Here is a 27,059-nt window from a genome sequence, read left to right on the forward strand (position 1 = left end):
ACACTACTTATGTGACTTTTGGCTAAACACTTTACCTATTTAGGCATCAGTCATTAACTTATAAAACGGGGGTGGGAATATATTAACTATTTTTTTTTTTTTTGCGGGGGAATGAGGGTTAAGTGACTTGCCCAGGGTCATACAGCTAGTAAGTGTCAAGTGTCAAAGGCCGGATTTGACTTCAGGTCCTCTTGAATCCAAGGCCGGTGCTTTATTCACTGCGCCACCTAGCTGCCAAGAATATATGAATTTTTAAGGAATTCCCAACTCAAAATCTGTGTTCTATGCCATGGAATTTTGTCACTGCACAAAGGAATTGACTGAAAGAGAAAAAGGAATAAGAAGGAAGACTGCAAGCTTGAGTGAGGGGTGAAAAACTGAAAATTAAAGAGATTACAACTTTGAGTTAAACACAAAGCAAAACAACAACAACATAATAATTTCTTTTGGAATGTGCTGAGTATCAAATAATTCCCAGGGCATTCAGGTAAGGATACTCAGTGGGAAAACAGAAAATCTCAGTAAGACTTCCCAGAGAAATATGTGGTCAGCATTATAGACAAGCAGATTTTGGTATCACTTAGTGCTATAGCCATTAGATCAGATATAATTACTGAAGAAGAGAATAAAAAAGAGGGCAAATCAGAATCATGGGAAATATTTTTCTTAAAGAATAGGAATACTGAAGAAGACCCTGAAATGCAGGCAGAAAAGGTATAGGACAGAATTAAAAAGAAAAACAGAATGGCTTGAGATCATAAAATCCTGGCGGGGGGGGGGGAGAGACACAAACAAAAAACAAAGAGAGAGTGAGCTCTAATAAGACAGCAGTCAACAGAATCAAACCCTCTGAAAGGTCCCATGTATATCAGCACCTTAATCACCATTAAGAACTGATAGATAGTATCTGAAAAGAGATGGAAACACATTTAATTTTTTTTTCTTTTCCTCTTTGACAATTTCTTAATCTGAAGTTTTGGGGGTTTTTGACTGTTTTCTCTCACAACTAGCTAATATAGGAATTTTTCCATGAGTACTCATGTATAACTTATTTTTAATTGCTTGAGTTCTTGTGGGTGAGGGGTGCGAATGGAGGGAGGGGAAGAGAAGTTGGAACACAAAGTTTTTTTTAAAAATTGATGTTAAAATTTTGTTTTCACATATATTTTGGAAAATAAAATTCTATTTTAAAAAAGCCTGTTTAGATGTTTCTAAGGGTTGTGTTACAAAGGAATGAACATAATTAGTGGCATTCCCAGAAAGCTCATAAGGCATATGAGCTATATAGTGGTTGATTGGACTCTTGCAAAAAAGTTTTGATTTTCAAACATAGAACAAACAAACAAACAAAAAACCCACCACCTTTTCCTATGCATGCTTAACTAATACCAAGAGTTCATAGGTCCTATTCACTCTCTATATCATAACCATTTGCCTATAGAAAACCCTGGTATTTCACTAGAATATTGATTCTCATGGAAAGCCAAATCTAAGAATACATGGGCATTTCTTTTAGGTGAAGACCATGAATTTCAATGGCTACAATGCCTGATTGTCTTTAGGTCCTATGAATACATTTCTATGCCCATGGGATTTTTTCTTTAGTACTTTCCATGCTTCTTATATATACAAGTATGTCCAAAGACTAAGCAAATGATTTGGGTCATTTTTATACTGCATATGGAGCACTTTCTTTAAATGTAGTGCCTATCAGCAAAGAACTGATGGATAGTTGAACCTATAATTAACTTGATAGAGGGACTGAAGAATCATAGGAGATAGAACCCATTACTGGGGAAGCCAAAGAACTTTTAAATCCAGGGAAAAATAGATTATGGGACTGCCAGTGTGCTGACTCATACAAGCAGTCAGTTGATTTCAGGGGAAGGGGGCTCCTAACCTGAATTAAACATCATCACAAGTCTTTGTAGCCTTGTCTGGCTCACCAATTTAGGACTCATCTGCATGAACTGAATTTGCTGCTTCATCATGACCAAATGAATTTATCCTGCCTCTACTTCTTCCCCTTTTCCTGTCTCATGATGACTTGTGAACTCCCCTCACCCTTACCTTTGAATCCTTTTTGTCTCTGGACAAATCACCCTAAACTTAACTATAAACCTGTATGGAAGCTCTCTCTATGTGTCTCACTCTCACTCTGTCTCTGTCTCTCTGTGTTTCTGTGTCTGTCTCTCTCTGTCCTACCCTCTCTTTTACTGTCCTTCTCTTTCCAAAAAAGAGGCATAAAAAGAAATTTATTTCAGATGTCAGGATTCTAAATTAATATCCAGAAAGAATATCCATTCAATTTGAGAAGTAAAATTGAAACAAATGAAAAAGATCAGTTGTTTCCCTGTGCAATTACGATAGGCCTTCAATGATTCTGTAAGAGCTGCTTTGGCTGTTCATAATTTGACAGGCAGATATACTTAAATCTAATATCCATCCCTATTAGGTAATTGCTTTCAGGATGTACAATTAAGAGGGTTATGCCTTCAACCACAGGTCTTCTGAGTACAAGTATTGTAAAGGTAATTTTCTGGTACTATAAGTCACAATTGAAATTTAAGAATGATGGACAACTTAGGTGGGTGCGGATCAAGCAAAGCATAATAAATTTCTTCTGTAGGTACTGGATATACTATTAGATTTGGAGTTAGAGTATCTGGTTTTCAATCCTGTCTCTACCACTTTACTGGAAGCATAACCTTGAGTAACTCAACTTAATATTTCTGAGCCTGTTTCTATAGCTGTAAAATGATCATCAGAAAAACTCTCTTTCTCAGGATTGTTAAGAAAATGGTTGGTAAATAGTAAAATTCTATAGAAGTCTTAGCTACCAGGATTCCTATTAAAAAAAAAACAAAAAAACTCTGTGCTAACAAGGGCACACGCCATATATACATGTGACTGATACACCTGACAATGACAATTTTCTTACAAATGCATACATCAAACCTGGAAGAAGGTATGCCTATTAAGATACCTAAAATGGAGTGCATGTATTGACATAAATATTATAATATTGGGAAAAGAAAACAACAAATAAAATACAATGGGCATGTTGAAAAGATTGAGGAGATAAGTGCAGAAATTTGACCAGATTTTCTTAAATGTTTACTGGATAGCCTTGTCCTATTGCAGAAATCTAGAATAATTTTAGCATTATAATGCAATTTTCAGAGCTTGCTCAATTTAGATAATAAATTTTAAGATGCTGATATTTATCTCTTATGTTAGTCTAAAAATGCTTAGATATTTTTAACTTATTCTTTCTCATGACAAGTTTTTACTTAAATATACATTTTTCTGACTGGCATCAGCCTTCCTCACCTTTTTTTTTAAATACCTTTCATTCCTTGTCCTGTATTTGGAAAAAAAAAACTTTCATTCCTTGTCCTGTAGAAATTTAAAAATTACAGCCTCTCGGAAAGAACCCATCCCTTCCAACAGGGAACAACCCTGTCACATGACAGCCCAAATGTATTCACATTTAATTTGGAGAGATGATGATAACCTGCCATAAATTGGGCACCATGTAATAAGTGTTACGTCTCTCTAGATTACTGCTTGCCTTTTTTCTGTTATGGTCAAAAGATCACTCATTCAAGGTCCTAATAATGATCTTCTGGGCAAGTCATAGATGTATACTAAACTCCAGAGATCAAGTATTATTATATCTTTTAGAATGATCCCAATATAACCTTTCTTCTTCTTTTCTCCTCCTCCTCCTCAAGGCTCCAAGGATTCAAGTTAAGCCTAAATTTAGCCTTTCTTTGAGTGAGTTAAAATGCATCAAGTAATCTATTCCTTTAAAGCTTCCAAGTCTGCTAAAGCAATGGAAATGGGATGGACTATTTTGAAGTTTCAATGATGATGTAAAAATTTAAATGAAATTAGTAAATTCTTTCCACATGAGGGGAAAACGGGGTGATGGATAAATTTTTCTTTGCTAAGTTATTGGCACATACATTCAAGTAAAGTATTATTAGAACTCAAAATATAAACTTTCATTGAATCAGTGACAGGGATTTTTAACCTGTGGCCTTTGAATTTCTTCTTAAGTATTTGATCACTAAATTTCAACATAATTAGTTCATTTTAAAATACTATTTTTATTTTATGCATTTAAAATATTTTTAAAGGATTGCCACTGGCTTCACTGGCCTGATAAAGGGCTCAAGAAACAAAAAGGATAAGAAGACCTGCTCTAAGAAAACCAAACTGTGTGGTCCAAGACAAGTCATCTAATATCTTAATACCACAGGCTATTATCTAACACAAGAAGTTATAAATGAGATACTGACATGCATCTATAGAGAATATTTCCTAAAGGGGTAAAATTATAGGTTCAAAACACAGAATATATACACACACAATACATATATACACATATTTGTATATATGTAGACATGTATATATACACATACATGCAAAGATCTAGACACATATACTAAAATAAATAATAATAACAATGACATTCATTTCCATTCTTCAGATAGACTGTGTTGATTAAAGTACATGAATATTCACTTCTATTTACAAATGTCCTTGACAAATTAATCAAAGAGGTAACTGACAAAATAGATTAAAGTTAATGAACATTAACAGGAGAATTTTCATAGAGGTCTTTTAGTGCAGTTGTTAAAGAGTGTGACTCTAATAATGGTCCTAATCTGAAGGAATTTCAGTCATTATTCATGGAAATTGAATTTTTTCATTCTTTGTTAATAATCTACTTAAGAAGCAGCACATTTATAAGTCATCTAATAGCCACTCATTGTTCAGATAGTAAAAATTGTTGCTATATGAGAGAGAAAATGTGCTATTTAAGAAGGGGGCCTAGCACACACACATATGCATGCATGCATAGACACAGAAAACCCTTCCAATGGATAGATTTTTCTTCTTCCCTCAGGGTTATAAATTTTTATAATAGTACAGTAAATTATCTGCGGTACACCATGGATGGCAATGAAATGTTTGGGTTACAAAACACATTCCAATTGACAATTTTTTAAAATTTCATTTAAAAAAAATTTTCTACTCCAAATTCTCACTCTTACTCCACTCCTTGCTCCACCCATTGAAAAGGCAAGATAGGCAAATTTGTGTGTGTATGTATTAACATACACACACACACACACACACAAAATACATTTTCAAATGAAATAGCCAGAATACATTTTATCATTTAAAAAAAAATTGCAGAAAACCTGGAAGTATTCATATTCTTAATATGAATTAGCTTTTTTTAACAGATCAACAAAAGTGCCATTTAATGGGACTTTTCAAATTGACAGAATGCCAGAGAAATCTGTTTTTACCACAATAAGGATGAGGAGGTTAGTAAAAATTCTGCACAAAATTCTCTTCGCAAGTACCACTGGCAGATTTAGGAAGAGTTTATTTTCTTATTTTGAAAATCTAAATATATTCCCAAATTCATCTTCATTTTTTTCTTTCCAGCAATTTTGTGAATTGTTAAGTCTTGGGATAGATCACTGACATTTCTTCTACTAGGGCCTAAACTTTAAGAGCGTTGATTGTTTCAATTGCTTTAAACCAAAGAACAATAACATTTTGGCACCTTTGGTTACATAAACTCCATCATACCTACCCTGGTTCCTGGACATAGGACTTGGTGTTAACTATCATTTATAAAATTATAACCTGATTATGATATAACATAGTTAACTAGTCCAAGATTTTGCTTCTTTTTCTCTGTTCTATCAAGGCATTAAGGATCAACTAATATATAATACACACATACATATATGTATATATAATATATATATATACACACATATATGTGTGTGTGTAGTCTTTTTCAAGTTAGAGAAGCAAAGAATAAAAAGAGAATTCCTATGATAAAGCACAGTACAGGTAAAGGTAATGATAGGCAATAAAATGAGGCCTGGAATCAGAATGATCTGAGTTCAAAGCTGTACTCAGGCACTTACTAGCTATGTGACCCTGTTCAAGTCACATCCCTGTTTGTCTCAGTTTCCTCATATATAAAATGATCTATACTGCATTTGCCAAGCAAACCGCAAATGAAATCACAAACATCAAATGTGACTGAAATGACTGAAGAAAAATGAGGGGTAACAGAGGAAACCTGGTTTATTTGTACAGTCTAGAATTCCATAGCACAGGGAAAGTGATTTCCATAAGATCTTCCTCATCCTTCATGAATAGTGAATAAATTTTATTTCATTTAGAGCACTGATATAGTCTGAAACATAGATGTGACCTTCATATTTCCAAAGTACAGTTTTCTCACTGTGAGTTCCATTTATCAATGAATTTATAGGTCTCAAATCCTACACATATCTATGTATATATGTATGCACATATGTATGTATACAGCTATGTATGTATATCATAAATGTTTATCTCTAACTGTACAAATTTATATATTATACAAGCTCTACAATACACATACATATATACACAAATACATTATATATATAATTTTTGTATATGCAAATATGTACTTCCCTAGATGTAAAATTTCATATTGGTTAAAGACTACTCCTATATAGAAATTCCTTCCATCAACGCAGATCAGCAGCTACTCTGAGGAAATAATTGTAAAGAACTGCCTCAGGAACTGAGAAGTACAGTGACTTGTCTAGGAACTCATAGCCAGGATGTCAGGGGAAGGACTTTACTTAAATGCTTTTAACCGTAAAGCTGACCCTATATCCACTATGTACTACCTCTTCTAAATGTACAGTTATAAAAAACCATATCTTACAAAATAGTTCATTGGGGGTTGATGTGGCAAGACACTAATATAAAGGTGGATAACACTTACCTTGTCATTGACTACACTTTTTCCATCCCATGCCCAACCTCTTTTTGTGAAGTAATTGACTGTAGCAAATTCGATCAAAGCAGAGAAGACAAATGCATAGCAAACCGCAATGAACCAGTCCATAGCTGTTGCATAAGCTACTTTGGGGAGAGAATTTCGAGCACTTATGCTCAGGGTTGTCATTGTCAGGACAGTTGTAACTCCTAAGGAGGAAAATGGGAGGAAATCACAATATTAGCATCAAGTACCATTAGAAGTTTGATCCTATATTAAATTGAAACTTTTTTGATTCTCCTTAATATCTGTGCAACTTAGAAAAGGCATAATCTTAGTTACTTTGGACATTAGGTGCATATATTGAATATACATCTATCTTAAACCTTGAAATCACCATCATCTGGAAATTATTAATTACACTAAGGACCAGCAGAAGGGGCTAAGGGTTGTGAACATAAAGAAAAAAAAATTTGAATAGAAATGAAATGCAACATGGCCAACTATTATAGATCTGTTTCTTTTCTTACTAAATATATTCTAGCTATAGACTTAACGAAACAGCATAATGTAGTTGATTTTCTGGCCTGTAGAAGAAGCAGTTGAATTGATCTCCTGACATTGTTTTTAATGGAAAAAGCCCTGAGATACTTCCCACTGACTTATTAATCAAAGACCCCAATTATGCCAGGAAATGAGAAAAGCCAAGTTTCCACACTATGGCCCTTACAGAAATGTTATTAATATATTAACTATATTTGAGTACATGGCATGGCTAGGAATCTTAGAAGAGGAATTCTGGGTTGCTTAGTGTCTTTGGAAATCTAACCAGCATTAAGTAAAAAGTTGTTACTGTATACAAAGTTATTCTAATTATTCTCATTTCACTCTGCATCAGTTCATATAAGCCTTTCCAGGTTTTTTTTTCTGTTGTTTTGTTTTTTCCTGAAAAATTGTTTTATTTATCATTATATATATTTTATTCAATCAAGTTGTTTATTCATTTTTATTTTCTTTCATGTAATCTTTTTAAAAAATTAATAAAGTATTTTATTTTTTTCCCGTTACATGTAAAGACAGTTCTCAACTTTTGTTTATACAAGCTTCCAATTTGAGATTTTTCTCCCTCCCTCCCCCGGCCCCCCCCCCCCCCTCGCTCTCTCTCTCTCTCTCTCTCTCTCTCTCTCTCTATTATATATATATATATATATATATATATATATATATATATATGTACACACATAATAACATTAATCCTGTTTCTGCATTAGTCCATTTTATAAGAGAAAAATCAGAGCAATGATGAAAAACCTCAAAATAGAAAAAAACAACAGCACCCAAAACAAAAGAAATAGTATGGTTCATTCAGCATCTATACTCCACAGTTCTTTTTTTTTTCTTGGATTTGGAGATCCTCTTCTATCATGAGTTCCCTGGAACTCTTCTGTACCACTGCATTGGTGAGAAGAATATAGTCCATCACAGTAGATCAACACTCAATGTTGTTGATACTGTGTACAATGTTATCCTGGTTCTGCTCATCTTACTCAGCATCAGTTCATTTAAGTCCTTCTAGGTTTCTCTGAAATCTGCCTGCACATTGGTTCTTACAGCACAATACTATTCCATTGTATTCATATACCACAACTTGTCCAGCCATTCCCCAACTGATGAGCACCCCCTCAACTTCCAATTCCTTGCCACCACATAAAAAGCAGCTATAAATATTTTTTGTACATGTGGGTCCCTTTCCCCTTTCCATGATTTCTTTGGGGAAAAGACCCAAAAGTGGTATTGCTGGGTCAAAGGGTATGGACAGCTTTATCGCCCTTTGGGCATAATTCCAAATTGCTCTCCAGAATGGTGGGATCAGTTCACAGCTCCAACAACAATGGATTAGTGTTGCACTTTTTCCACAGCTTCTCCAACATTTATTATTTTCCTTTTTTGTCATTTTAGCCAATCTGATAGGTGTCAGGTGGTACCTCAGAGTTGTTTTAATTTGCATCTCTCTAATCATTAGAGATTTAGAGCATTTTTTCATATAGGCATAGATAGCTTTGTTTTGTTCATCAGAAAACTGCCTGTTCATATCCTTTGACCATTTCTCAATTGTGGAATAACTTGGATTCTTATAAATTTGGTAGACTATTCCTTTCTCTCCTAATTTACCTATGGTATCACCTCTTATGTCTAAATCGTGTATCCATTTTGACTTTATTTTAGTATAAGGTATAAGGTGTTGGTCTATGCCTAATTTCTGCCATACTATCTTCCAGTTTTCCCAGCAGTTTTTGTCAAATACTGAGTTCCTATAAGAGAAGCTGGAGTTTTTGGGTTTATCAAACACTACATTACTAGTGTCATTTACCACATGCATTTCCCTGTGCCTAGTCTATTCCATTGATCTACCATTCTATTTTTTTAGCCAGTACCACATAGTTTTGATGACTGCCGCTTTATAGTAAAGCTCCAGGTTTGGTACCGCTAACCCACCTTCCTGTTATTTTTTTTTTTTCATTATTTCCCTGGATATTCTTGATTTTTGTTTTTCCAGATGAATTTTGTTATTATTTTTTCTAGCTCTATAAAATAATTTTAGGTAGTCTGATTGTTAAGGCACTGAATAAGTAAATTAATTAGTCCTGTATTGTCATATTTACTATATTAGCTCTGCCTATCCATGAGCAATTCATATCTTTCCCAATTATTAGATCTGATTTGATTTGTGTGAAGAGTGTTTGGTAGTTGTGTTAATAGAGTTCCTGGGTTTGTCTTGGCAAGTAGACTCCCAAGTATTTTATATTATCTACCATTACTTTAAATGGAATTTCTCTTTCTATATCTTGCTGCTGGACTTTGTTGGTCATGTATAGAAATGCTGATGATTTATGTGGATTTATTTTATATCCTGCTACTTTGCTAAAGTTGTTAATTGTTTCAAGTAATTTTTGAGTCGATTTCTCTAGGATTCTTAAAGTATACCATCATATCATATGCAAAGAGTGATAGTTTTGTTTTCCTCCTTGCCTATATTCTAATTCCGTTAATTCCTTTCTCTTCTCTGATTGCTAAAGCTAATATTTCTAGGACAATAATAAAATACTGGGGTGATAATGGACATCCCTGTTTCACCGCTGATCTTATTGGAAGGCCTCTAATTATCTCCATTGCATAAATACTTGCTGATGGTTTTAGGGTAGTACTGTTTATTATTTTAAGGAAAGCTCCACCTATTCCCAAAATCTCTAGTGTTATTATTAGGAATGGGTTCTGTATTTTGTCAAAAAGCTTCTATGCAGGGGCAGCTAGGTGGCACAGTGGATAAAGCATCTGCCCTGTATTCAGGAAGACCTGAGTTCAAATCTGGCCTCAGATACTTGACACTAGCTGTGTGACGCTGGCAAGTCACTTAACCCTCATGCCCTGCAAAAAAAAATTAAAAATTAAAAATTAAAAAAAAAGCGTTCTATGCATCTATTGAGATAATCATATGATTTTGGCTGGTTTTCTTAATGATGTGGTTAATTATGTTATTAGTTTTCCTAATGTTGAACTAGCCCTGCATTCCTGGTATAAATCTCACCTGGTCATAGTGTATTTATCCTGGTGATCACTTGCTGTAATCTCCTTGCTAATATCTTATTTAAGATTTTAGCATCAATATTCATTAGAAAATTGGTCTATAATTTTCTTTCTTCTGTTTTGCTTTGCCTGGTTTTGGTATCACCATCATATTTGTGTCATAAACGAATTTAGGAGAACTCCTTCACCTATTTTCCAAATAATATTTTGTATAATATTGGAATTAATTGTTCTTTAAATGTTTGGTATAATTCACCTGTAAACCATCTGGCCTGGGATTTTTTCGTAGGGAGTTCATTAATGGCTGTTCAATTTCTTTTCGAATATGGGTTTATTTAAGGATTTTATTTCTTCTCAGTTAACCTGGGCAGTTTGTATTTTTGTAAATATTCTTCCATTTTAATTTAGATTGTCAAATTTCTTGGCATACAGTTGGGCAAAATAATTCCTAATTATTGATTTAATTTCCACTTCACTTGGTGGTAACATCACCCTTTTCATTTTTGATACTGGTAATTTGGTTTTGTTCTTTCTTTTTTTTAATCAATTAACCAATATTTTTATCTATTTTATTGGTTTTTTCATAAAACCAACTCTTAGTTATATTGATTAATTCTATAGTTATTTTGCTTTCAATCTTATTAATTTCTCCTTTAATTTTCAGGATCTCTAGTTTAGTATCTAATTGGAGATTTCTAATTTGTTCTTTTCCTAGCTTTTTAAGTTGCATGCCCAATTCATTAATCTCCTCTTTCTCTTTTTTATTCATGTAAGCATTTAGAGCTATAAATTTTCCCCTAAGTACTGCTTTGGCTACATCCCATGGATTTTGGTATGTTGTCTCATATTGTCATTCTCTTGGATATAGTTATGATTGTTTCTATGATTTGTTGTTTGGCCCATTCATTCTTTTTAGAATGAAATATTTAGTTCCAATTGATTTTCATTCTACTTTTCCCTGGCTCTTTCTTACATGTAATTTTTATTGCATCATGATCTGAGAAGGATGCATTTACTATTTCTGCCTTTCTACACTTGACTATGATGTTTTTGTGCCCTAATACATGGTCAATTTTTGAAAATGTGCCATGTACTACTGAGAAAAAGGTATATTCCTTTCTATCCCCAATTTTCTCCAGACATCTATCATGTCTAACTTTTCTAGTAATCTATTCACCTCTTTCACTTCTTTCTTTATTTATTTTTTGGCTAGATTTATTAATTCTGAGAGGGGGAGATTCAGATCCCCAGTTGTATAGTATTACTGTCTAATTCTTCTTGTAACTCATTTAACTTCTCTAAGAATTTGGATGGTATACCACTTGGCACATACATATTTAATATTGATATTACTTCATTATCTATAGTACCTTTAGCAAGATGTAATTTCCTTCCTTATTCTCTTTTAATGAGATCTATTTTTTGCCTGCGCTTTGTCTGAGATAAGGATTGTTACCCCTGCTTTTTTACTTTAGCTGAAGCATAATATATTCTGCTCCAGCCTTTTACCTTTACTCTGTGTGTATCTCTCTGCTTCAAATGTGTTTCTTGTAAACGGCATATTGTAGGATTCTGGTTTTTAATCCACTCTGCAATTCGCTTCTGTTTTATAGCAAAGTTCATCCCATTCACATTCACAGTTATTATTACTGACTGTCTATCCCCTCCATTCTATTTACCTCCTTTGTACTTTCCCCCCTTCTTTCACCCTATTCCTCCTCACTGATGTTTTACTTCTTACCCTGCCTCCCCAATCTGCCCTCCCTTGTTATCACCCCTCTCTCTTCTTCTGTACCCTTTTCTCCCTTGCTTTGTCCGCCCTTCTATCAGTTCCCCCTTTCCTTCCCCTTTTGCTTCCCTAAAGAATGAGTTAAGTTTCTTTATCCCAATGAACATATGTGTTATTCCCTCTTTGAATCACATCTAATGAGAATAGGGTTGAAACAATATTCACCCCTCCTTTCTTTCCCTCTATTGTAATAGGTTTTTTTTTCACCTCTTCATATGATATAATTCACCCCATTCCACCTCCCCTTTCCTCTCCTCCCCATAGACTCCCCTTTTAACCCCTTAGTTTTCTTTTGTTTCATCACATCAAAGAAAATTATATTTATACCCTCTGTGTAAAGTCCTTCTCTCTGTCCAAATACATTTACAGTTCTTACGAGTTATGAGTATCATTATTTGACAAAAACTGCTGGGAACACTCGAAGATAGTATGGCAGAAATTAGGCATAGACCAACATCTTACACCTTATACTAAAATAAGGTCAAAATGGATACACGATTTAGACATAAGAGGTGATACCATAGGTAAATTAGGACAGAAAGGAATAGTCTACCTATCAGATCTTTGGAAAGGAAAATATTTATGACCAAACAAGAGATAGAGTATATTGTAAAATGCAAAAGGGAAAATTTTGATTACATTAAATTAAAAAATTTTTGTACAAACAGAAGCAATTCATCCAAAATTAGAAGGGAGGCAGAAAGCTGGGAAACAATTTTTGAGGCCAGTACTTCTGATAAAGGCCTCATCTCTAAAATATATAGGGAACTAAATCAAATTTATAAGAACCCAAGTCATTCCACAATTGAGAAATGGTCAAAGGATATGAACAGGCAGTTTTCTGATGAAGAAACCAAAGCTATCTATTCCCATATGAAAAAATGCTCTAAATCTCTAATGATTAGTGAGATGCAATAAAAACAACTCTGAGGTACCACCTGACACCTATCAGATTGGCTAAAATGACAAAAAGGAAAATAATAAATGTCGGAGGAGCTGTGGGAAATTGGAAACACTAATTGCATTGTGGTGGAGCTGTGAACTGATCCAACCACTTCTGGAGAGCAATTGGAATTATGCCCAAAGGGCGATAAAGCTGTCCATACCCTTTGACACAGCATTACCCACTTTTGGGTCTTTTCCCCAAAGAAATCATGGAAAGGGGAAAGGCGACCCACATGTACAACAAATAATTTATAGACCTGCATCTTTATGTAGGTGTCAAGGAATTGGAAGTGAGGGGAGTGCCCCATCAATTGAGGCACTAGCCGAAGGACACAGTTGTGGTATATGAAACAATGCGAATACATTGTGCTGTAAGAGAAATGATGAGCAGGAGGAGTTCAGAGAAACCTGGAGGGTCTTGCATGGGCTGATGATGAGTGAGATGAGCAGAACCAGAAGAACATTGTACACAGTATCATCAACATTGAGTATTGACCTACTGTGATGGACTATATTCTTCTCACCAATTCAATGGCACAGAAGAGTTCCAGGGAACTCGTGATAGAAGAGGATCTCCAAATCCAAGAAAAAAAAAAAAAGAAAAGAAAAAAAAGAACTGCGGAGTATAGATGCTAAATGAACCATACTATTTCTTTTGTTTTTGATGCTGTTGTTTTTTTCTATTTTGAGGTTTTTCATCATTGCTCTGATTTTTACTCATAACATGTCTAATGCAGAAATAGGATTAATGTTATTATGTGTATATATATATATATATATATATATATATATATATATATATATATAACCTATATCATATTACCTGCTGTCTAGGGGAGAGGGGAGGGAGGGGAGGGAGGGAGAAAAATCTGAAATTGTAAAGCTTGTATGGACAAATTTGAGAACTATCTTTACATGTAATGGGAAAAATAAAATACTTTATTAATTAAAAAAAAAGAGTTATGAGTATTATCTTCCCATGTAGGGATATAAACAGTTTAACCTAATTGAGTAACCTTTTTTTTCCCCTCTGTTTACCTTTTTAAACTTCTCTTGAGTCTTGTATGTTAAGATCGAATTTTCTATTCAGTTCTTGTCTTTTCATCAGGAATGATTGAAAGTCCCCAATGTCATTAAATATCCATCTTTTCCCCTGAAAGAGAATGCTCATTTTTGCTGGGTAATAGATTCTTGGCTGCAATCCAAGCTCCTTTGTCTTCCGTAATATCATATTCCAAACCTTGCGGTCCTTTAATGTTGAAGCTGCCAGGTCCTGAGCAATCCTGACTGTGGCTCCATGATATTTAAATTGCTTCTTTCTGGCTGCTTGGAGTATTTTCTCCTTCACCTGATAATTCTGGAATTTGGCTACAATATTCCTTGGAGTTTTCCTTTTGGGGTCTCTTTCAGGAGGTGATCGGTGGATTCTTTCAATGATGATTTTATCCTCTGATTCTATGATATCAGGCCAGTTCTCCTTAATAATTTCTTGGAATATGGTGTCTACATTCGTTTTCTGGTCATGGCTTTCAGGCAGTCCAATGATTCTCAAATTGTCTCTCCTGGATCTGTTTTCCAGATCAGTTGTCTTTCCAATGAGGTAATTCACATTTTCTTCTATTTTTTCATTCTTTTGATTCTGCTTGACTGATTCCCGGTGTAGCATGGATTCCTTATCTTCCAACTGTCCAATTTTAATTTTTAAGGCATTGTTTTCTTCAGTGAGATTATGTACCTTTTTTTTCTATTTGGCCAAGTGAATTTTTTAAGGCATTGTTTTCTTCAATGAGATTATGCACCTTTTTTTTTTCCATTTGGCCAAATGAATTTTTAAGGCATTGTTTTCTTCAGTGAAATTATGCAATTTTTTTTCCATTTGGCCAGATGAATTTTTTAAGGAATTGTTTTCTGCAGTCAATCTTTGTGCTTCCTTTTCCAAGCTGCTGATTCTTTTTTCATAGTTTTCTTGTTTTGCTTTCATTTCTCTCCCCATTTTTTCTTCTACCTCTCTCAATTGATTTTTGAAATCCTTTTTGAGTTCTTCCATTAAGGCTTTTTGTTCTTGAGACCAATTCACCTTCCCTCAGGAGGCTTCACATGTAGGCAATTTGAGGGTATTGTCTTCATCTGAGTTTGCATTGGCTTCTTCCCTATTGATACAGAAGTTCTCAATGGAGAGGGCTCTTTTTGGATTCTTACTCATTATTGCAGCTTATTTATTTATTTTTTAAGTTGAGGTCTGCTCTGGGGGCACCAGGGTCCCTGTTTTGGGCTTCTTGTGCAGGGGTATAGGTGCTGTGTGACTGGCTTTTTACTCTGAGGCCTTTATAGTGTATGCAATTCACACCCCTGCATTTCCTGTCTAAGTGCACTGCCTCTGTGTGCCTGGTCGGGCCTATCCTTTTCGTGGCCTTACTGCTGGCAACTTGGCTTCTTGGCTGGTGCAGGTAGGTTTTTCCATTGTCCTTCTTGGACACCAGATTTTTTGAGCCAGGTTCCAGGGGCCTCAGTTGTTCAGATGTGGTCTGCAGCTCCTGCTGACTGGCCCTGATCTCCTTGGCGGTGGGCTGCTGCCCTGTGCTGGGCCTCTCTTTTGCCTGGGTCAGACTGACCTTTTCCTGAAGTCTTCTAAATTATCTATGGTTGGAAGACTGTGTTTCTCTGTCTCTTTGCAGGTTCTGTAGTTTCAGAATCCATCCAGAGGCTTGATTTAATGTTCTTTTTGAGTGAACAGAAGGAGAGCTCAGGCAGCTTGCTGTTTCCTCTCCGCCATCTTGGCTCCTCCCCGCCTTTCCAGGTTTTACTGAGAGCATCTTGCTCATCATTTCTTACAGCACAATAGTATTCCATCACAATCACATATACCTTGTTCAGGCATTCCCCAATTGAAGGACATCCTATCAATTTCTTTTTAATCAATCAATCAATCAATGAATTAATTTAGAGTTTTCCCCAAGTTACATTTAAAAACATTTTTTGTAATAACAAATTTTCACATTGATTTTTAAAACTGTGTTCCAAATTCTCTTCCTCCCTCCCTCACCATCCCCCCTTAAGAAGTCAAGCAGTTCCATATAAGTTATACATATGCAGTCATGTGAAACATTTCCACATTAGTCAGTTTGTGAAAGACAATAGACAAAAAACTTTAGAAAGAGGAACTAACAAAAAAATCATACTTAAATCTGTATTCAGGTACCATCAGTTCTTTCTCTGTAGATGGATTTCATTTTTCATAAGTCCTTATGATAGCATCCTGCTCATCATTTCTTACAACACAATAGTGTTCCAACCTAATATTGTCCCATGATTTTTTCAGCCATTCCTCAATTGATGGGCATCACCCCAACTTCGAATTCAATTTTTTTTTTGGCGGGGCAATGAAGGTTAAGTGACTTGCCCAGGGTCACACAGCTAGTAAGTGTCAAGGGTCTGAGGCCGGATTTGAACTCAGATACTCCTGAATCCAGGGCTAGTGCTTTATCCACTGTGCCACCTAGCTGCCCCCAAATTCAATTTTTAAAATCTCTTTTAGGATACCAACCTAGTAGTGGTATTGTTAGGCTGCATGGTTATATAGTCCTTGGGCCATAGTTACAAATTGCTCTACAGAATATTTGAATCAGTTTACAACTTTACCAAGAGTGTATTAATGTCTCATTTTCCCCATATCCTCCACAATAGTTGTCATTTTCCTCTGCTGTCCTATTGTCCATTCCAATGGGTAGCTTTAATTATTTCATCTGAAAGACATTCCATCAATTTCCAATTCCTTGCCACCATGATAAATATTTTAATACATTTAGGTCCTTTTTATTCTGTTATTTATATCTCTTTTGGATACAGACCTAGTAGTGGTAATGATGGGTCAATGGCTAAGCATGGCTTTATAGGCCTTTGGACATAGTTTCAAATTGTTCTAATGAATGGTTCCATCACAATCATTCTGGAGAACAGTTTAGAACTATGCACAGAGGGCTATTAAACCACAAATACCCTTTGATCCAGAAATAGCACTATTAGGTCAGTATGCCAAAAAGATTCTAAAAAGGGGAATGGGCCCATATGTGGAAAAATATTTATAGCAGCTCGTTTAGTAGTGGCAAAGAATTGGAAATGGAGGGAATGCCCATCAATTGGGGAATGGCTGAACAAGTTGTGGTTATATGAATGTAATAGAATACTATTTGCTATAAAAAACAATGAGCAGGGAGATTTCAGAAAAATCTGAAAAGACATGGTATGATGCAGAGTGAAGTAAGCAAAACCAGGAGGACACTGTACACAATGAGAGCAACATTATGTGTTAATCAACTATGATAGACTTAGCTCTTCTCATCAAGACAATAATCAAAGACAATTCCAAAAGACTCATAATGTAAAATGCCATTCACATTCAGAGAACAAACTATGGAGTCTGAATGTAGATCAAAGGATACTATTTTCACTTTTTTTGTTTTTTGTTTCTTTCTTACTCATGGCTTTTCCCTTTGGTGGAAATTTATTTAAAAAAAAAATTGTAGGATCAGTTCACAGCTCCATCAACAGTGCATTACTATTTCAATTTTGTCACATTCCCTCCAACATTTGTCATTTTCCTTCTCTGTCATGTTAGCCAATCTGATAGGTCTGGGCTTGTAGCTCAGAGTTGTTTTAATTTTTCTAATCAATGCTGACTTTGAGCATTTTTCATATAATTACAGATACCTTTGATTGCTTCATCTGAAAATTGCCTGTTTATATCCTTTGACTATTAATTGAGAAATGGGTCGTATTTCTATATATTTGACTCAGTTTTCTATATATTTGAGACATGAGGTCTTTATCAGAGAAACTTACTGTAACATTTTTTCAGTTATGATTACTATGTATTTCCCTCTATCCTATTTTCTCCTATTTCTCCTACTCTCTCCTTTCACACTATCTATTCTCAAGTGTTTTATTTATTATTTTTACCTCCCCCAACCCACTATCCATTATATCAGCTCTGATCCCACCCCCATCCTTTTCTTATCCCCTTCCCCTCCTACTTCCCTTTATGGTAAGATAGATACTCAACTGAGTGTGTATGTTATCTTCTTTGAGACAATTCTGAAGACAAAAAGGTTCATGGATTATTCCTCACCTCACCTATATTGCCCCGCACTGTAGAAGTTCTTTTGTGCCTGTTTTATGTAAGATAATATATCCCACTCTACCTTTTCCCCCTTTCTCCCTCTCCCAGTGCATTCATCTTTCTCAGCCTTATATTTTTTTTTAAATAATCATTCCAATAAGGTCAAAATTGGTTCACGATTTGGACATAAAAGGTGATAACATAGGTAAATAAGGAGAGGAAGGAATAGTTTACCTCTCAGATTTATGGAAAGGAGAACAGTTTATGACAAAACAAGAAATAGAGAATATTGTGAAATGGATGATTTTGATTACATTAAATTAAAAAGGCTTTGTACAAACAGGTGCAATGCATCCAAAATTAGAAGGGATTCAGAAAGCTTGGAAACAATTTTTATAGCCAGTATCTCTGATACAGGCCTCATTTCTTAAATATATCAGGAACTAAATCAAATATATAAGAATCCAAGTCATTCCCCAATTGAGAAATGATCAAATGATATAAACAGGCATACTCTAATGAAGAAATCAAAACTATCTATTTCCATATGAAAAATGTTCTAATTCACTATTTATTAGAGAAATGCATATTAAAACAACTCTGAGGTACCACCTGACACCTATCAGATTGGCTAATCTGACAAAAAAGGGAAATAATAAATGTTGGAGAAGCTGTGGAAAAAAAATGGAACACTAATGTATTGTTGGGGGAGCTGTGAACTGATCCAACCATTCTGGAGAGCAATTTGGAACTACATACACCCAAAGGGCTATAAAGATGTGTATACCTTTGACCCAGCAATACCACTATTAGGCCTTTTTTTCCCAAAGAGATCATAAAAAAAGGAAAAAGGACCCACATGTCTAAAAATATTTATAGCTGCTCTTTTTGTGGTGGCAAGGATTTGGAAATTGAGGGAATGCCCATCAATTGGGGAATGGCTTAACAAGTTGGGATACATGAATGTTATGGAATACTATTGTGTTGTAAGAAATGATGAGCAGGCAGATTTCAGAGAAACCTAGAAGGACATACATGAACTGATGCTGAGTAAGATGAGCAGAACCAGGATAACATTGTACACAGTATCAAAAACATTGTGTGTTGATCAACACCTGATAGACTTAACTCTTCTCAGCAATACCATGGTCCAAGATAGTTCCAAAGGACTCATGATGGAAAATTAGTCTCCAAATCCAGAAAAAAAGAACTGTGGCATCTAGATGCAGACTGAACCATACTATTTCTATTTTTATTTGTTTTGCTTTCTTTGAGGTTTTTCCTTTTTGCTCTGATTCTTCTTTCACAGCATGACTAATCCTGAAATATGTTTAATGTTATTGTACATATATAACCTATATCAGATTGCTTGCTATCTTGGAGAGGGGGTAGGGAGGGTAGGGAGGAAGAAAAATTTGAAACTAGAAATCTTATAAAAACAAATGTTGAAAACTATTTCCTACATGTTACTGGAAAATAATAAAATATTTTTATGGAAAAAGTGACAGATGATAGATAGATAGATAGATAGTTGAACGATTAAATAAATACTTTGTTTTTTTCTGAGAAAAAATACTGACCTAATTTGATTTGCCCAATCTCATAGTAGATCATAAATAAATGCTAGTTGACTTTGTCTCACAAAAAGAAAAATAATTGGGGGAAGCTAGGTGGCACAATGGATAAAGCACCGGCCCTGTATTCAGGAGCACCTGAGTTCAAATCTAGCCTCAGACATTTGATATTTAGTAACTGTGTGACTCTGGGCAAGTCACTTAAACCCCATTGCCCCGCAAAAAAAAAAGAAAAAGAAAAAGAATCATCCATTAATAATCAACTCATACCCATGCCCTCTAACTATATATATATATATATATATATATATATATATTCCTTCTAACTACCTTAATAATGAAAAAGGTTTAGGAGTTACAGGTATCATCATCTCATGTAGTAATGTAAACTGTTTAATCTTATCAAATGCCTAATGATTTATATTTCCGTTTTTCCATTTTTCTGATTCCTTTTAGTCTTATAATTAAAGTCAAATTTTCTATTCAGCTCTGGTGTTTTCCTCAGGAATGTCTGACAGCATTCTATTTTATTGAATAACCATTTCCCCCGAAGGATTTAACTCAGTTTGTAATCCTAGCTCTTTGGCTTCCAGAATATCATAGCCCAAGCTCTCCAATACATTACTGAAGAAACTACTGAATCTTGTGTTATCGTGCCTGTGGCTCCACATAATCTGAATTGTTTCTTTTTGGCTGATCGCAATATTTTTCTTTGACCTGAGAACTCTGGATATAATAATGTCTGGATTGACTATAATACTCTGATTGTTTTCTTTTTATTATTTCTTTCAGGAGATGATCAAATCTTTCAATGTCCATTTTACCCTCTGGTTATGGAGTATTAGGAAAGTTTTCCTTTAATAATTTCTTTGAACATGATTTCTAGGTTCTTTTCTGATCATGGCATTCAGGTAGTTTAGTGAATCTCAAACTATATCTCCTCGATCTATTTTCCAGGATAGTTGTTTTGTTTGTTTGTTTGTTTGTTTTTAAATGAGATAGTTCACATTTTCTTCTATTTTTTCATTCTTTTGATTATTTTATGGTTTCTTGATGTCTCGTAGTGATTCATTCCACTTGCCCAATTCTAATATTGAGGAATTATTTTCTTCAGTGAGATTTTGGTACTCCTTTTCAATTAGATAAATCTACTTTTTATGGAGTTCTTTTTTTCAATGGATTTTGTATCCTTTATCCATTTGGCCCACTTCTGCTTTTCAAGCCATTCTTCTCTTCACTGAATTTTTGTACCTCTTTGCCGATTTGGCTTATTTTGTTTTTACAGTTTTATTATCTTCAGTGTTTTTTGCCTTCTTTATCAAATTCAACTCTCTTTTTTCATGTTTTTCTTATATCACTCTCATTTTTCTTCCCATTTTTCCTTTCCCTCACTTATTTGATTTTTAAAAATCCTTTTCAAGTTCTTCTGTGTCCAGAGAACAATTCATATTGTTCTTTGAAACTTTGGATGTAGCAGTTTTGACTTTGTTTTCTTCTTCTTTAGTTTGTATTTTTATCACCTCTGTCACCATAGTAACTTTCTGTAGTTGGGATCTCTTCCTACTGTTTGCTCATTTCCCAGCTTATTTCTTGACTTTAACTCTATGGGAAAATGTGGCTCAGCATCTGGAGTGGAGGGAACACTGTCCCAAGCTTCAGGTGTGTTTTCTGTTTTTTGTTTTTGTTTTATTTTGTGACTGTTTTCAGAAATAATTCTGGGAACCTGTAAGTTTATAGTTCTTCCAAGATGGCATGATTTAGCAAGATGTGTGTTTACTACTCTCCTGCCCTGTCTTCTGGTCTTTGAGAGATCATAATCAATTTGTTTCTGTCCTGGAACTATGAGCTGAATCCCAGTTCTCCTATGCCACAAGCTCTGATGTGCTAGTGCTCCTCCTCACCCTGGAGCAGAGATCCCGGATTTTACCTCAGATCCAAGTGTGGGAAATGCAAAAAAGTCTAGCCCCTTGTGCCAGCAAAGGTACACCTGTAATCTTCTTTTAATCAGTTTTCCTGCCATTGATGGGTTGAGAGGTCCAGAAATTGGCACTGCCATTACTGATTCAGTCTCCCTCCAGAACTATTGCTGATTTGCTCTGCATGGCTTTGGCTGGACTGCACTCTATTCTAACCCTCATGAAACAGACCTTTTCTGCCAACCTTCTAAGTTGTCTTGTGCTAGAAAATAGTTTGACCCCTTCGTTTTTGGGTTCTGCTGCTAAATAATTTTTAAAGGCACCATTTAAAGGTATTTTTGGAGGAGTTTTGTGGAGAACTCAGGCAGTCCATGCCTTTTCTCTGCCATCCTGACTCTGCCCTAATAAGTACTTTCTATGTGTAAGGAAGGCATTTAGCAAGATGAAATGATAAACAAAACTCAGAGAAGTTACAATCCTTTGGGGTGGAGGAAAGTGGGCAAAATACTGAGTCACACAAACAAAAAAAAATGAACAATTATGAACATGAGAAAAATAACCTCATTGTAAAGATACATTGAATTGGAAATTGGAATGAAAAAATTAAAGTAGAAATTATTCTTAGGTGAGTAGGAGGAACACTGAGGAGGGAAGGGCTCATCATGGTAAGGAAAACAGCACAGTAGAAGGTCAACATTTTGTTTCTTCCTAGAGTATCATATACAGTTTGCAAACAGCAATTCGTGCTTTTAATAATGAGTACCTACTACATACAAGCTAGTTTTATAATCATTATGGTGAACATAAAAAAAATTAAATGCTCAAGAAGTTTATATTTTGGTACGTAAACTAAGGATATATACTTTATGTTCTCAGATATAGATATAGATATATAGATATAGATAGCTATATATGTACACATATACACATAGATACCCACATTAAAAACATACACCTAAGGCAAAATACAATGTGTCAGAAGAACAATATAGAATTAATAAAATGTAGAAATTGTACCTCTGCTTTTTACTTATAAAGTAATCTTTCATACTGTATCTTATTTCAACAAATTGGTCAATAAGAATTTATTAAGAACTTATTATTTGTGACAATGTACTAGGCTTTGGGGAAAGAAAGACTAAAACAAAACATCTGATAATGAGGAACTTATAGTCAATTGAGGAAACAACATAAACATATAATTTAAAATGCTAAATATATGCAAAGTAAACATGAATTAATTGGTGATGTTGATACTAGAATATTACTACATTTGAAAAGGCCTCATGAAGTAAGTGGTTCTTGAATTAAGTTTTGGAGGTTAATACAGATTCTAAATTTTTACATTTATTTATTTATTTTTCTGTATGTACGTATGTATGTATGTATTCATTCATTCATTTATTTTGCAGGGCAATGAGGTTTAAGTGACTTGCCCAGGGTCACAACAGCTAGTAAGTGTCAAGTTTCTGAGGCTGGATTTGAACTCAGGTCCTCTTGAATCCAGGGCCAGTGCTTATCCACTACACCATATAGCTGCCCCTCTGATACAGTATAAGAAGGAGAGGTGAGGATATTCTAGCATTGGGAGATATTGTCCAAAGGGCATAAAGATAGAGATAGGATGTCTTATGTGAAAAACATAAGTAAGTCTGTTTGTTAGACTTTAGCATGCATGTACTTAATTTGAAAAGATAAATGGGAACCAGATACTTAAGGTCTTTTAATGCCAAACAAAAAAGTTTTATTTTATCTAAGATAAACTAGAATTTCTCTGTAAACCATGAGAGCAATACAAATTGGATTTTCTTCCCTTTTTGGGGAAATAAAGGAGATTTCTCTGGTATTCAACCTAGTACAATTTGACCTGGAAAGTTAAGCTACTAATACCTTGAATAATAAATGAAACACAGTTTGGAGCTCATTTTTCCTACTGAAACTGAAATAGCAGGCATGGTACTAAAAGTTGGTTAGCTACTTTTCCCCTCAGAGTTATAGAAGTAAAGCTGAGGAACTAGGATTGCTTTTCTTCTACTATTGCTCATGAGCTGCCATCAATATGTTGCCCATAGATTAAGAGCCAGGCCTAATTAGCTTTTGGAATTGTTTGCTAAAATAAAAAAAATAAGAACAATTGGTTAAAAACATCATGGTAGAGAGGCAGAGACAAGATGGTAGATTAGGTGTAGACACACAACTGGACATTCCAATATTATCTTCCAAACAAGTTTAAAATAATACTTCAAATCAAATTCTGGAGTGCCAGATCCAACAATATTTTGGGGTGCCTAAAAAACCTTTAGAGGTCATCTGGAATAGTCTGTGAGAGCAGAGTGAAAGCCTATCCAAAGTCCACACAAACAGAGATGGCAACAGCTACCAACACCATATCAACATCTTTAGGAGTTCTCAGTCCAAAGGTTGTAAAGGGTCAAGCAACTGGTCAGAAAGAGACTAGAAGGGACTCTGATGACAATGAATATAGCTAGCACTGATAGGCAACCCTATTGCACATACACAGGCCTTGGTTGCAATTTCAGGTTGGGAGGAGCACTGTTATTCAGACACAACGGAACAGGAGTACTGTTTGCAGTTCAAAAAAATGAGTACTAGCATGGACTTGTGGCTGAAGGGGACCAGAAGCCTTTTATGGGTAAAGATTAGACTAGGGGAGCAGCTAGGTGACACAGTGGATAAAGCAACAGCCCTGGATTCAGAAGAACCTGAGTTCAAAGCCGGCCTCAAACACTTGACAGTTACTAGCTGTGTGACCTTGGGCAAGTCACTTAACCCTAATTGCCCTACCCCCCCCCAAGAAAAAAAAGAAAGAAAAGAAAAAGAAAGAGATAGAGTATGGACCAGGAGAGCAGTGGCCATGCTTCTCCAGGATTACACCAACTTGCATGGTACCAAAAACTTGCCAGTCCCTCAGAACTAGCTTTGAAAGCTGCATCTTAATGTTTAGGACAATACTGCCCCAGTGAGCAGACCCAAATTTAACATAAAGTTCAAAATCAATAAGAATCTGGAAAAAATGAGCAAAGAATAATATTAATAACTGTATTTCCCTTTATCAATTCATCATCATCATCTTCTTCTTTTTCTTCTTCTTGTTCTTGTTCTTTTTTCCTTGTTCTTCTCTTGTTCTTTTCTTCTTCTTGTTCTTGTTCTTGTTCTTCTTCTTCTCTCTCATCCTCTCCCTCTTCAAAAGTTTATTTTGCTTTTAATCACTGTCCCCTTAATCTCACTGCCCTTTTATCATTCCCGCTTTTCTCTTACCCCCTTCTCCTTTTATTTCCCTATTCAGTAAGCTACATTTCTATACATAATACACAAACATATACATATACATATACATACATGCACATATACATTATATAAATATATACAAAGTGAACAGACATATATGAAGGGATGTTATATGTGTATACACATACATAAATATGCATAAAACACATATACATGAACATGTGAATATGTATGTGTCTCTATATACACACATATATACATATACACATACATGTATGCATGTGTTATATGAACTGAGACAAACTGAAGTGAAAAGAACCAGAAGATCATTGTGTACAGTAATGACATTGTTGTAATGATGGTCAACTATGAAAGACAGTTTCAAAGAATCAGAATAAAAAAATGTCATCTACATCCAGGGAGAGAAGTGAAAGTCTCTGAGAGCAATTTGAAGTATAATAATTTCTTTCACTTTATCTTGCTTTTTTGAAATATGGCTGACATGGAAATATGTTTTGCATGATTTCATACGTATAATCGCTATGACATTGCTTTCCTACTCAGTAGGTATGGTAGGGCATTGGAGGGAGGGAGAGAATTTTTAATTAAAAATTTAAGTGTTAAACATTTTTTTAAATGGAAATCCTAATACACACACACAACACACACACACACCCTAAGCCTAAACCTGCAAATCTTCATTCAGATAACTGTCAGCTCAAATATATATTTTTTGAGAAACAGTCTATACCTTTCCCTAGACTGCCAAAATGGTTCAATACATAAAAATAGTTAAGAACTCCAATACTAGGGTGGAGGCCATTACTTTATTATTGTTTTCATTGTTCAGTGTTTTTTCAGTTGTATCTGACTCTTCACGGCCTCTCAGGGTTTTCTTGGCAAAGACACTGGAGTGGTTTGCCATTTCCTCTTCCAGTTCATTTTACAGATAAGGAAACTGAGTCAAACCAGTTAGAGTAACTGGCCCAGAGTCACACACAGCCAGTAAGTGTCTGTTCAAATGTTATTCAGTCTCCTGACTCCAGAACCTGTGCTCTATCCTTTGTGCCACCTAGATGTCTTCAGTACTTCACATATAAATAATTCATACACCTGTGACTGATGGAAATTTGAGAGAGGAAAATCAAACAAAAACCTTAACCTTAAGTCATCTTCTATTCTCATGGAAGAGGGATCCATTACATTTTCCTAACACATATAAAGAAGCACATAACACATAAGGAAGGGGGGAGTCAGAAAAGAAAGGAGGAAAAAAGTATGGAAGGAGTACTGGAAGGGTCATTGGGAAATTTCTTACAAATCTTAAGGAAACCATTTCCTTCTGCAGGAATTTCTGCTTTCCCTGACTTTAAAAGGCCTTTGTCCATTCCATTTCTTCACACTAATTGAAATGCAATGGGAGTTCCTGATTTGTGAGCACCTCTGTCCTTGAACAATAAATTGAAAATAAGGGTAAATCTTGAAGATGTAAATCATATACAGTCACATTTGAATGAAATGGTTGGAAATATTTTCTATTTACTCTCTGCTGTGAAAAGATCCTGAGAATCTTAAATTACATACATATATATATAATTTTCCATGTGAATTGATTTTGCTTTTAACTGTTTAGTAAAAACATGCTTTATGGAAAACTAAGAAATTAATTGGGACAAACCATGAAATAAAATGATCATGACCACAATCATCTTGAAAGCTGAAGTACAGTGATAAGAAAGAGAGAAGGAAGGAGGAGGGAGGGAGGGAGGGCGAGGGCAAGGGTGAGGGAAAGAGAGAGAGAGAGAGAGAGAGAGAGAGAGAGAGAGAGAGAGAGAGAGAGATGTTAAATACCTTTTTTTACCTTTTGGTTTATTTTTTAAAATATTTGCGAATGTCATATTAGGATTCAAATGTGAAGACAGTCAATTAATTTATATTGTAACTTATAGAATAAGCTCCTAGAGCACAGGGGCTGTCTTTTACTTTTTTTTTTTTTTTAGTGAGGCAATGGGGTTAAGTGACTTGCCCAGGGTCACACAGCTAGTAAGTGTTAAGTGTCTGAGGCTGG

At 34.9% G+C, this 27,059-nt stretch overlaps 1 protein-coding gene across 1 annotated transcript in view; it reads right to left on the bottom strand.

Annotated features, from left to right (window-relative positions):
- Positions 1–27,059, bottom strand: part of GABRA2 (gamma-aminobutyric acid type A receptor subunit alpha2) — a 151,432-nt gene that overhangs the window by 13,778 nt on the left and 110,595 nt on the right. The window contains exon 8 of the mRNA XM_043970766.1: positions 6,824–7,026. Within this exon, the coding sequence (XP_043826701.1) occupies positions 6,824–7,026 (203 nt within the window). The remainder of the gene's footprint in view (positions 1–6,823; positions 7,027–27,059) is intronic.

This window comes from Dromiciops gliroides, chromosome 6 (assembly GCF_019393635.1).
Source record: "Dromiciops gliroides isolate mDroGli1 chromosome 6, mDroGli1.pri, whole genome shotgun sequence".
NCBI lineage: Eukaryota > Metazoa > Chordata > Mammalia > Microbiotheria > Microbiotheriidae > Dromiciops > Dromiciops gliroides.